Source organism: Eriocheir sinensis, chromosome 28 (assembly GCF_024679095.1).
Source record: "Eriocheir sinensis breed Jianghai 21 chromosome 28, ASM2467909v1, whole genome shotgun sequence".
Classification (NCBI taxonomy): domain Eukaryota; kingdom Metazoa; phylum Arthropoda; class Malacostraca; order Decapoda; family Varunidae; genus Eriocheir; species Eriocheir sinensis.
In genome coordinates this window covers 16,327,360-16,340,327 of record NC_066536.1, presented here as the reverse complement: position 1 = coordinate 16,340,327, position 12,968 = coordinate 16,327,360, and the positions used below count along the sequence as shown (strand labels likewise).

The window sequence follows — 12,968 nt, the reverse complement described above, 5'->3', positions numbered from 1 at the left end:
GGTCATGCTGACTATTCTTTGATCACCACAAATCCAGATCGAGTGATATATCATGCTGAGTATTCCTCCTATTCAAGTTGTTCAAGAGAGAGATTCTTTGAGCACCACAAATCCAGGGTGATCATGCTGACTGTTCCTCCCCAAAAACCCTCCGTGCAGCAGGTGTGTGTGCGGGGCGGAGCCATGGCGCCTCGAGGGGGTGGGCGGAGCTTTGCGTTACGTGAGGCCGTGGGGCGGAGCGGCGGAGGAGGAGACGGGTCGTGGCAACTGGGCAAGCTGCAGCGTCAGTGATCCAACGATGTCAGATTGGGAAGGGGTGGAGGCGTTTTGTAAAGACACGTTTTGGGTATGTTCTTCTAGAAAACTTTTGAGTCTTTCCTTTAGTGTATGGTGCGGGCAAGGGGAGTCTGAGTGCAGGGGGTTGGTCACAGTTCAGTGCGCGGGAAACAGGAAACGAGAAAAATATATCTTGAAAACTTTTTTAGAAGTGAATAAAACGAAAAGTGCCCCATCGAAGTGTTGAAATGTTAAAACTGAGCCATGTTGTTACACACTTTAAAGGCAAACAGACTGCAATATGGTTATTTGATACCTTGCGGTCGAGTGGCGGGGTCAAAGCCCTGCGGCTTCGAGGTTTACTTGCTCGATTGGCGGTCTGTCATTAATTTTGTGAAAAACTTAATGTGAAAAGTGCCAAGTCTTATTCCAACAGACCGTCTGCAGACAGCATCAGACACACGCCCTTCGTCACAATCCTCCATGTTCCCTCTGGATGGAGTGATAATTAACAAGAAGGAATATATATATATATATATATATATATATATATATATATATATATATATATATATATATATATATAATATATTAATTTGGGTGTTGATATTTTGTACACATTATTACAATCTTTGTTAATAAAAGTTTTAACAATTCTTCATCTCAGTCTGATCAGCAAGTTGATGTTTAATGATGTTATAATTTACCTTTTATCAACAGAAGCTTTATGTATCATCACCTAATGTACGAAGGTCTTTATCAGTAGTGAGCATAGCAGAGCTCTACCTTTTTTAATACAGTTCCTTAGGGCACTGTCCTGGGTCCCCAACTATTTATCAACTTTGTAAACCACCTTGGCTCAAATATGCTTTACAAATATGTGATGTTTGTAGAGGATCTTCAAGTGTACCTTCTATTATACACATCCTCAAAACACCAATTTGCATGACCTCCAGTCCAATATTAATATTTTCCTCTACTTCATAATTAACAAAGGAGGATCTTCTATGGTTGATATTTATTATTAATTCCTCTTTGTTATTTGACTTGCCGGTGTACCCTTTAGGAGATGACCTACCCAAGAATGGCCCTCTGCGGGTCCCCTAGAAATTAAATTAAATTAAATATTTTTCTAATATTTTTTTCTTGCAAGGTACCGGTAATCAGATCACAGCTGCATATTCAAAACTTGATCTCATCACAGGCACTATCAATGCCCTCAACTTTCCATATTCCTATAGTTGAAAAGTGAAAAATCACGAAACTGGAGACTGTGACTTAAAGAGTAAAGATAATGACTTGATTTTTTCAGGAAAAAAAACTCCCCGAGATATGCTAGCACTGGGCAAAAGCATTATAAAGTGCATTCAAAATTAAAGATTTAATAAGGATGTGAAAGTGTTACATTTTTGGGGGGCACCCTGTATTTACCTAGTTGTGATATACAGGAAAGGTGCTATACTCGTACTGTCTTGTCTCTATGTCTTCTACTATCTACCTTAGCCTTAAATTTATAAATCATCTTTGCATAGACCAGGCCATTCCAAACCTCCATTACTGTTCTTTTTAATATCTCATCTACAGGCATCCTTTTTCATCTTTCTTCCATGGCCTCTTGAGTCGCTTGCATCCCATGTTATTAGATCTTCCTTGTCCACTTTCTCCATCCCATTCAGCACCTTATATACCACAATCAAATCTCCTCTCTCCCTCCTCTGTTCCAATGTTGGTAAATTCGACTGCTTCAATCTTTCTTCGCATGTTAAGTCTCTTGCTCCAGAAACCAACTTTGCTGCTACCCTCTGAATCCTCTCTCCTTTCCTTATATTCAACTTTGTACTCAATGACCATACTGTTGCTGCGTATTCCATCCTTGGGCGTATCACTGTCACAATCAATTTGTTCATCATTTCCTCATCCAAATGGTGAAAAGCAACTCATGTTCCTCACCAGGTTATATGTCTCACCTACAATTCTGTTTATGTACTTTACTGGTGACAAATGATCCAATACAGATACTCCCAGATCTTTTTCCATTGATGTTTTCTTGATGCTTTCATTTTCCATTGTATAGTTAACAGAAATTCTGTTTTTTTCTTTTTCCAAATTCCATTACACTGCACTTTCTGGTGTTAAAATCCATTTCCCATCCATGACTCCACTCCCATATTCTGTCCAGGTCCTGTTGCAGTGCTTGACAATCCTCTCCACTTCCAATGTTCTTGGCATCATCAGCAAACAAACTCATGTAATTGTTCACTCCCTCCATCACGTCGTTAATATAAATTGCAAACATGACCGTAGCCAGCACCAACCCTTATGGGACTCCACTGATTACACTCCTCCATGAGGACCTCACATCCCTGATCACCATATTCTTTTCCCTGTTTTCCAAAGTCGGTCATCTATCTATCTTCGACGCCCTGCTCCTTCTTGGGAACTTCCCTCCAGGGGGTGACCATGGCAGAAGTGTCTCCACCTCTCCCTGTTCTGGCACTAAATCCTGCTACTTCCAACTCTCTTGCTCCTATACTCGCTCACCGTATTGATCCACTTCACAAGTGGTCTTCCCCTGACACCCCATCCCTCACTCCTTCCCTCATACACTCTCTTCACAAATTCATTCTCCCTCATTCTCATCACATGCTCAAATTATCTCAGTGCACCACACTTCACCCCCTCGACCAGTCCATAATCCACTCTTTTCACTGTCACACCCATACCAAACCTCTTATACATGCTTTTGTTACTTTCTCCATCCCATCCTGAAACACCACATGCACCTCTTATATAACTCATTTCCACTGCACGTACTCTCGATTGCTGTACTGCATTCCAGCAATCTAAAGTCCTTCTCTCAGTCCTCTGATATCCTCCATCTTCCACAGCAGTTTCTTATGTGGCACCTTATCATATGTTTTCTGTAAATCCAAGTAAGTTCTGTCAACCTAACCATCCCTTTCCTGTACTATGTTTATCACTCGCAAATAAATACACATCAAATTCACTGTACAAGATCTTTCTCTTTGAAATTCAAACTGCTTGTCCGTCAATCTGTTTTCCTCCAGGTAATTCATCCACTTATTTTTAATTAGTTCTTTGCTGATCTTAACCACCACACTTGTGAGAGAGACTGGCCTATAATTCCAAGTGTGTGTGTGTGTGTGTGTGTGTATGTACCTAGTTGTAATATACAGGAAGTGAGCTATGCTCGTGTGGTCCTGTCTCAGAGTCTCAATTGGTCAAACTTTGTTTTAAACTCATTTATGTTTCTGGAACGAACAACGTCTTTGTCTAAGCTGTTCCACTGGTCGATGCATCTATTGGGGAAGCTGTATTTCTTTACATCTTTCAAGCATCTTGTCTTTCTCAACTTCCTTTCGTGTCCTCTTGTTGCTCTCCCATCCTGTACAAACAGATCCTCTCTATTGATTTTATCTATTCCCTTCATCACCCTGAAAACTGCAATCATATCACCTCTCTCTCTTCTTTCTTTTAGTGATGGTAGCCCCATCTTTTCCAATCTTTCTTGGTACGTTAAGTCTGCCAAGCTAGGGACAACCTTTTTGGATTCTTTCGATCTTGCTTCTTTTTATGTGGGGACCATATTACTGCTGCATATTCCAGTCTTGGACGAATCATAGCTGCTATCAGTTTCTTCATCGTCTCTTCATCCACGTAGTGAAACGCCATTCTTATATGTGTGTGTGTGTGTGTAGTGAGAGACTTCTTGTGCAAGTGTGCAACAGTCATAAGGGGAGGCATGAATTGGAGAAGCATAGAGTATAGTAAACATCAAGTATATATATTCTATTAATGTTTTTCTTCTATGTGCTTCAGAACGAAACACTATCTTGGAACACTACCAGCCCTGACCTTACATTATGCTTTGAACGGACGGTTTTGGTGTGGGTGCCATGCGGGTTTTTGTTACTGCTGGCACCTGTGGAGGTGTCAAATCTTCGCCAAAGCGTGGACAGACTGGTGCCATGGAGTTTCATCAACATCTCAAAGCTGGTAAGACATGACAAGTGAGGAGACAGGATCATAAAGCAACTTCTTTCTCAGAACTTATGTTTTCTTAAAATGTTACTAACTAGAAGAAGTAATTTAGGTAAATTCATATTGCATACCATTAATCCATGTGCAAAAATAATTTGTATGTTAAGCATATTATTTGCTTCCCAAATCTAAAATTGAACCAAAATTACAAATTACTACTATACAGTTTGACAAACCTATTTACAGCTTATGGTTTCTGCCAAATGTTGTCTATCAAATCTTCAACTTCCTCCTCCTCCTCATTTTCATTCTCCTCCTCATTCTCATTCTCCTCCTCCTCCTCATTCTCCTCCTCCTCCTCATTCTCCTCCTCCTCCTCATTCTCCTCCTCCTCCTCCTCCTCCTCCTCCTCATCATCATCATCACTAGTTTATTTAGAAATACTAGTTAAGAGAAATGTGATTTTTGTTTGTGAGAATGTATCATACATGAAATAAGAGTGTATGGAAAAAATAGATCTAGTACTTGTGATTTATTACTGTATTGTTTTTTCTTTCTACATATCTTATTGAAGGAAAACCATTTCAGAAGTCAAATATACTTATAAACGATATTATTGAAGAAAAAAAAAAAAAAAAAAAAAAAAATATATATATATATATATATATATATATATATATATATATATATATATATATATATATATATATATATATATATATATATATATAGATAGATAGATAGATAGATAGATAGATAGATATAGATATAGATATAGATATAGATAGATAGATTGTATTTAATTTGTTTTTGTGTTGGTAATTTACCTTGCCGTTTTTGCAGTCGGTTGTAATGGCACTGATGGTTATTCAGTGCATCAACTTCTTTTATGCCGTCCACCAAGACAGCAACGGGGAGGATGTGCCAGCAGTTGATTATGTTACTCCTGCACTTATCTTTGCCTCATTGGTAAGTAGATTGTTTACCAATCCTTGCTGAGCTCTCTGACTGACATGAAATTAAATAAGTATAGGGTATACTGGGTCCCAAATAGCAGAAAATCAAATAAAGTGATTTGTTAGCAGCATGAGCTACAAAAACAAAACAAAAAATATCTATAGTGGGGTGAGCATGTTTCAGATAGCACAGGCTGCAGATTGAAATGCACAAACCTTGATCAGCCAATTTGACTTGCTTGAGTATACAGTGATTACCAGAACAAGGAAAGGTGATAAAAATTGTTTACAGTTCCCATTCCTCTTCATTAGGTTAATTTATGATTGTTTTTTTTATTTTATTTTTACCATTAATTACTCTGAAACTGAGAACATTTTTTCATTGTATTACAGATAGTCTACATGGTATTTTTGCTGCTGAATAAGAAAAGAGGCCTGCAAAGGTCTGGTTATCTTTTCCTGTATTGCTTCCTTCTAATGGTGTGCAGCATTCCAGAGTTCAGATCACTGATCATCCAATACACTGATGTGAGTATTTTTAGCCGTAGGGTTGACCCAGAAAACAAGTGAAGACTATTATGATTTGACTGTTGTATGTCATGTTATTAATAAAAAAATAGTCCCCTATCTGCAAGGACTTATTACTCAGATTACTTTCCTTGTATAGAGTGCATAGATTTCTCATATACCCTTTCCAGCCAACAGTACTTATGAAGAATAAGTCAAGAGCTCAGTTTTACTTCTGAATATGAGCTAGGTCAGATTCCCACCTCATCACAAAATGTTATTTTGCTGAACCAATACTCTGGAAGAGTGAGTGATCCCTGGATATTTTAAATTCATTATTTCAGGGCTCCTTATCTTGATAGTTTGCTTTATCACCACTCTTTATTGATCAAGATTCAAGGATATTTACTGTAGTCTTCTTGTACTAAAATTTGTGGCACTAAGATTATGTTCTCTTCCTTAGGATGATCAATCTTATGATGAAATGCGCTTTGTCACCTTCATGATATTCTTCCCACTTACTTGTGTCCTGTGGCTCCTCAACTGCTTCAGCGATGCGACGCCTGAGTACATCTTTTTCCCTCGTGGCCAGGTGTGTACTAATCCCAATACATGCATTTATAAAATTGATAAACAGCTATAAGGGTAAGTTCTGTCAGATATATCATTTACCATGAACAGAGTTTGAAACTGAATTACTAGTGGCCTCACACTTGCATCCACGTCCTGGTATATTCCAAACCTAAATCCTCCTTAATCTTTTCCTGAGCTTTATGACTGCATTCCAAGTTTGTAGATAGTATATCTTTAGCATCTTCATTCGTTCTTCCTTTTCACCGGTACACTTTCACGCTGTTTTTTCCCTTTCTTATGACTTTCAAGAGAAGAGTATCAAGACACCTCTAACACACACTGACACTCCATTTGGACACTCCAGCTTTCTTTTGTATGAAAGCAGTGCTTACCTTTTTTTTTTTTTTTTTTTTTTTTTTTTGTGTGTGTGTGTGTGTGTGTGTGTGTGTGTGTGTGTGTGTGTGTGTGTGTGTGTGCCCTTAGTTGCATCCTTTACTGTAAAAAAATAATAAAATAAAATAAGACCCAGGGATATTCTTACTGCTCCCAACTCACCATTGATTTCTTTGACTTGCCTTCCCTAGAAACCATACCCAGAGACTGGTGCCTCCTTCCTGAGCCACATCACCTTCGCCTGGATAGACCCACTCATTTGGAAGGGATACAGGAAGCCTCTTGTGCAGGATGATATGTGGAACATCCAGTATGAGAATGCCACCAACACCATCGTGACCAATTGGGATAGGAACTGGAAAAAGACCCTCAGAAAGGCAGGAAAAAAGTTAGTGTTTCAAGTTTGATATAAGTTGTAATTACTTCTGACTATTTGGAAGGTTTTACTTGTGTTATGAAAACTGCTACATACACACACAAAAAAAAGGGAAAGTTTAACATGTGGAAAAAGGCTGAGAATCCATTGATCCTACCACAGCTATAGCTATATCAATAATTGAAATCTTCCCTTGATAATGGCTCTGCCTTTAAAGCTCAATGAACTGAGCCCAAACACATTTGATGCCACTGACATGGATATGGACACTGACTCAAACACAGGTCATGCATTTCAGACAAATGAATGCCCAGCCTTACTCTTAAGGTGCAGAAGTTGCTTATTTATTCCTATTTTTTCCTCCACAGATCAGGGAATTCTGATGGAAATACTCCATTCCTCAACAATTCAGCACGGGTGGAGCCAGGTGATGCAGGTAGAAAAAAAGAGAAAAAGAAACTCTCCATCCTCCCTACCATGATACGCACCTTTGGCTTACCCTTCCTATTTGGTGCTTTCCTCAAGCTTATCAATGACATGCTGCAGTTTGTTAGCCCCCAGATTCTGAGGTATATTCCCCTGCTTTAAGATGTATTGTATCATCATTATCATCATCATCATCATTACAATATATATGAACATGTTAAACATAACAGAGATGAGAAAACAGCTACAGTGCCTTCTTTAAAAGGGGAGGGGCTCATGAGGGATTGGCTACAGCAGCAGTCTTCTGTTCTCCCTGTTCTTTTATTTCCTGTTCACAACATTCACTCCTCTCTTCCACCTCTCACCTTCATGTATTCCTCAACCCTATCACTCTACATTACCAATGCTCTCCCTACCTTTCTTCTTCCTATTTGACTCTTACACCTCCCACTGAGCTACAATTTACCCACATCTTTCATACTATTCTGCATTACTTATGCCATCCTGTCTTGTTATATCACATGTTCTCCTGTAACTTTTTCTAATGCATAAATGCTCGTTCTATTGTGACTCATTCTATGCCCATGCTTCAGAGCCATAGATCAAGGTTGGCAAGTGTATGCTATTTACCATTCCTCTCCTTAAATCCATGACTAGAGTTCTACCTCTCGTGATTCTCTTGGTGGACTTTGTGTTGCCTTTGCTTTGCCACATTTTCCTCATTTCTCCCTCCTTGTTTTCATACTTAGATAAAATCTTCCCTGATATTTAAATTCCTTTACCTCATCTAACTTCCCCTAAGCTCTAGCCTTACCTCACACATAGCCACAGTTAGCCTATACATTCTTCAGGGTGTTGCAAGCCCTCAAATCACTTAAAACAAATAAAAGTCCTGGACCTGACAAAGTATATCCAACTCTGCTGAAAGAAACAATGAGCGAAATACTCTCCTCCCTCACAACCGTATTCAATATGTCCTTGCGACAAGGCATCGTCCCTTCAGATTGGAAAAAGGCTAACGTGACACCGATTTGTAAGAAAGGAGACAAAAAAGTACCAGGTAATTACAAGTAATTGGGGACTCACAACACGGCTTCCGAAACAAAAGATCCTGCCTATCAAACCTATTAACCTTTTATAATGACCTCCTCACTGTTTATGACGTAACCAAATCACTGGACGTAGTCTATCTTGATTTCCAGAAAGCGTTTGATAAAGTCCCACATCATAAATTACTTTACAAATTAAAGCAAATAGGTATTGATGGTCAAGTACACCAATGGATCGCGAATTGGTTGAGCAACAGACAACAAAGAGTAGTGATTGACGGATTTAACTCAGAGTGGGTGCCGGTCACTAGTGGCGTCCCTCAGGGCTCGGTTCTTGGCCCAGTGCTCTTCATTATTTATATCAACGACGTGGATGTTGGACTCAATAACCGCATTAGTAAATTTTCAGACGACACAAAGATTGGTAACTCGGTTCTCACTGACGAAGACAGGCAAATCCTCCAAGAGGATTTGCACAAAATTTCAGCTTGGTCGGATAGATGGGAGATGCCCTTTAACGTAAACAAGTGCCAGGTCCTTCAAGTTGGAATGAGGAATAAGAAGTTCGATTACGAAATGCACGGCGTTAAACTCAAAAGCGTTCAATGTGTCAAGGACTTGGGGATCAAAATCGCGTCAAACCTCAAATTCTCACAGCAATGCATTGATGCAGCAAATAAAGCGAACAGAATGTTGGGCTTTATTAAAAGAAACTTTTTATTCAAGAATAAAGATGTAATACTCCCGCTCTACAATAGTTTAGTCAGACCCCACTTGGAATATGCGGTACAGTTTTGGTCTCCCCACCATGCAAAGGATATTGCTAAATTAGAAGGTGGTCAGCGTCGGGCAATGAAAATGATCCCTTCCTTGCGCAACAAATCCTACGAAGAAAGGCTTTCTACCCTTAACATGTTCTCTCTTGAGAAATGTCGCCTCCAAGGAAAATTGATTGAATGTTTTAAAATACTTAATGGTTTCACGAATGTAGACAGATCAACATTGTTTATGATCGATGACACTTTGCGCACGAGGAACAATTGCATAAAACTCAGATGTAGACAAGTAAATTCAGACTGCACCAAATTTTTCTTCACCAACGTTGTAGTGCGAGAATGGAATAAGCTTCCACCATCAGTGGTCCAGTGTAACACGATTGACTCCTTCAAAAATAAGCTCGACCGTCACTTCCTTCAACATAATATCAACTAGAGTAGAAATGCATCATTTTGGAGCCTTCTGATTAATGTAAAATCACTTAGGTTTAAGGACAGACCACCTAGTCTGGACCATGGGGTCTGTGTGGTCTGCTTTTCTATGTAAATCTATGTAAATCTTCTCAGAAACTACTCATTGCCTAATATTCTTTTAGTAGAAGAACTAGCATTCATACTTACCATTTATTTCCCTTTCACAGCAAACTCATTGAGTTTACAGAAACAACGAGGGAGGATGTGCCTCAGTGGCATGGTTACTTCTATGCTCTAGTGCTGCTGGTGGCTTCCGAGTTTCAGTCATTGCTTTTATCGCAGTATTTTAGAAGGATGTACCTGATTGGCCTTCGAATACGCTCAGCCATAATATCTGCAGTATACAATAAGGTGAGGCATCTTTCATGTTTTGTATTGGTTTGATTGCATCTTTTGTACATGTATACTTTTCCGGAAACTATTTTTGGCATCAGAAATACATTGTAAAGGAAGATCTTACATCCAACTTGTTTTGAGGGGAAGGTGGCACTTGTACTGCTGCCCCTTTATATTATTAAGATTTGTAGAAAAAACATTTATTAATAAGGTAAAATCACTATTCATATGGATTTTAAGGAATATAACCTATAACAAAGATTGATTGTATATTAGGCAGATGAAATATAAATAATCTCATTGTTTCAGCCAGCCACTAGAGTTCTCTGATGGCAGTTTAGCTTTAGTTTTAAAATCCATCCCACTTTGATAACCTCTAAGCAATATTTTACAAATATACAGTATGGAATATAAATGGCCTGAAAATTTTCTTATTTATGCATGTATCATGAAGAAAGGAAGATCTTTGATTATTGTACATGCTGGTCAACTAGGAAAAAATAGTGTCTTTTTTTAATGATTTTCATATGATTCCAAAATACTTTTCTTTGTGATTTTCAGTTGTCATGATGAAAAGTTCTTATTTAATACATTTCTGTTTACATGCTTTCAAATTTAACAGGTCTTGTAATAAGAGTAATATTTGTGCTTGAACATTCATTTTCGATGTTATGTGGAAACAGTTTTGATGAGCTATGATGTGGTACATTGACCCAGTTATTTCCTTACACTAAGCACTCCTTTTAAGCTAAGACAAAAAATTCATATGATTATTAATGGTATTGAGTATTATAATGAAAACCACTCTGTGGACAGGCCTTGCTTATCTCCAGCTCAGCCAAAAAGGAATCAACTGTTGGGGAGATTGTCAACTTGATGTCCGTGGATGCTCAGCGCTTCATGGATCTTATGGCTTACATCAACATGCTCTGGTCAGCGCCTTTCCAAATTGCTCTGGCTCTCTACTTCTTATGGCAACATCTTGGTAAGTGAAAAGTCCTTATAGTGGGCAAACTATTTCTCTGATCATTTTAGGCCATGCACAAGTAATGCTGCAAGGTGTAGTACAGTAATACCTCGGTTTATGAGTGCCTTACATTATGAGTGTTTTGATTTACGAGCAAAAAAAAATCAATAAAAATGCCTTGCTTTACAAGAGTTGACTTGGTGTACGAGTATCCTGTTTGTACAAGTTAAAGACTCGAGCGTGGGTTCCCTTTGTTCACCACAAGGTCAAGATGAGAGTGCTCAGAGCAGACAAGTTTTTTGGTGTGCTAGCAAAATTCTGGAACAAATTAAGCTTTTAAACCAAGGTATGACTACTTTTATTTTCAAGCAAGAAAGGCTGGCCAATGGTGAAGCAAAATAATAAAATATAAGCCCACAATACACTGCTTCCACAAGAAGAATACAAAAAAGGTTTCGAGAGGATAATCACTTTTGTTCATAGAGGTATCTTGACACCTCCTGTGAAAGTGTAAATAAAAAAGAGGAAATACATAAGAAAAAAGTTGATTCAGAATTTGGTTTTCCCAGCTTTATTTAACCCATAAACTGCGCAATTAAGACTCGGGAATAGCTCCTGGGTGCGCAGTAAATGGCAAAACAATAACCTGGTGGAAAACAATTTTTAGTATTACAACACCCAAGAGAGACATGTTGAGCACCAAATAGTGCAAAAAAAAAAAATAAATAAATAAAATAATAATAATAATTCACTTCATGTGACAATGATGGTGGGATAAAGGTTGCGGATATGAGGCGACCTTGGGAGCGCTGGTAGTGACGGGGTAGATAGGAGCGCTGGTAGTGATGGGGTAGATAGGACGGTGGCAGAGGGAAGATGACACACGGCACAGTCACATCTGAACATTCTCTTGCCACTAATTATTCATTCCAGTTACAACAGACAAAATATATCACAGGAAACATCACTTTGTCAATTTCGATAATCAACCTCTTGCACATCATTATCAAGAGGCCAGTCATTAGTCACACCAGCAATATTCTTGTCAAAGTTATGAATGTCTGGCACAAAATCTGATCCATCAGACCAGACAAATGGAGTACGCGTTGTCTCGCGTCTCTGAGGCTCCTGTTCTCCCTCTGCCTCCCCCTCCTCTCCCACACCAGCTGACACCCCTCCCTCACTCAGATCATTAGCTGAGTCTTCTCTTATACCCCCACTGTCGTTTTCCTCATCTTTCTGCCACTCTGAATCATCGGACAGTGATGATGGTGTCAGTGAGTGACTAGGCTAGCTAGTAACTTTCTGCACTGTTGGAGAGGCAGCGTGTCTGTGACCTTGAGCACCAGAAGCATGCTCACGCTTGCCACGCTTCCTCAGACCAGCTGAATCTGATGGTTAAATGCAATCTGAATCGCTGTCTCTTTCAAATTTGTCTACTACAATCTTTCTCTTTACCAATACTTTATTTTTACCCCCTCCCATGCCTCCCCCTCATTCACGACCGCAGAAGCTATATGAGAGTGGTTGGCATCAGTAGATAACATAATTCTACTCTCCATGGCTGCTAAAGAGCAACTAATATGATGATGGTGACTACATGGTGCGAAAGAGGGATGATGTTGCCACATGAGGTTCATTGGAATATACTTTGGCATCACGGGAAATATAAATATTCACCTTGGAACATGTGTCATCTTAACCCTTTCAATACGATGACGCCTACGTAGGTGTCATGAAGCCCCAGTAGCATATACGATGACACCTACGTAGGCGTCATATTTCTATTCTGTTTCTTCTTCTATTGAGTTGTCCCGTACTTTGTGTTGGTTACTAAGTACGTAAAGACGCCGTATG

General features: G+C 39.0%; 1 protein-coding gene across 7 annotated transcripts in view; it reads left to right on the top strand.

The window, feature by feature from the left end:
* Nucleotides 1–182: 182 nt before the first annotated feature.
* The window catches only part of LOC127004632 (ATP-binding cassette sub-family C member 3-like), a 32,833-nt gene continuing 20,047 nt past the window's right edge, over nucleotides 183–12,968 (top strand). For all 7 annotated transcript variants that reach the window (XM_050872669.1, XM_050872668.1, XM_050872672.1 and 4 more), the window contains exons 1-9: nucleotides 183–346; nucleotides 4,117–4,293; nucleotides 5,122–5,247; nucleotides 5,628–5,762; nucleotides 6,205–6,333; nucleotides 6,899–7,095; nucleotides 7,452–7,652; nucleotides 9,976–10,159; nucleotides 10,961–11,129. In XM_050872669.1, coding sequence (XP_050728626.1) covers nucleotides 299–346; nucleotides 4,117–4,293; nucleotides 5,122–5,247; nucleotides 5,628–5,762; nucleotides 6,205–6,333; nucleotides 6,899–7,095; nucleotides 7,452–7,652; nucleotides 9,976–10,159; nucleotides 10,961–11,129 — 1,366 coding nt within the window. In that variant the 5' untranslated portion in view covers nucleotides 183–298. The remainder of the gene's footprint in view (nucleotides 347–4,116; nucleotides 4,294–5,121; nucleotides 5,248–5,627; nucleotides 5,763–6,204; nucleotides 6,334–6,898; nucleotides 7,096–7,451; nucleotides 7,653–9,975; nucleotides 10,160–10,960; nucleotides 11,130–12,968) is intronic.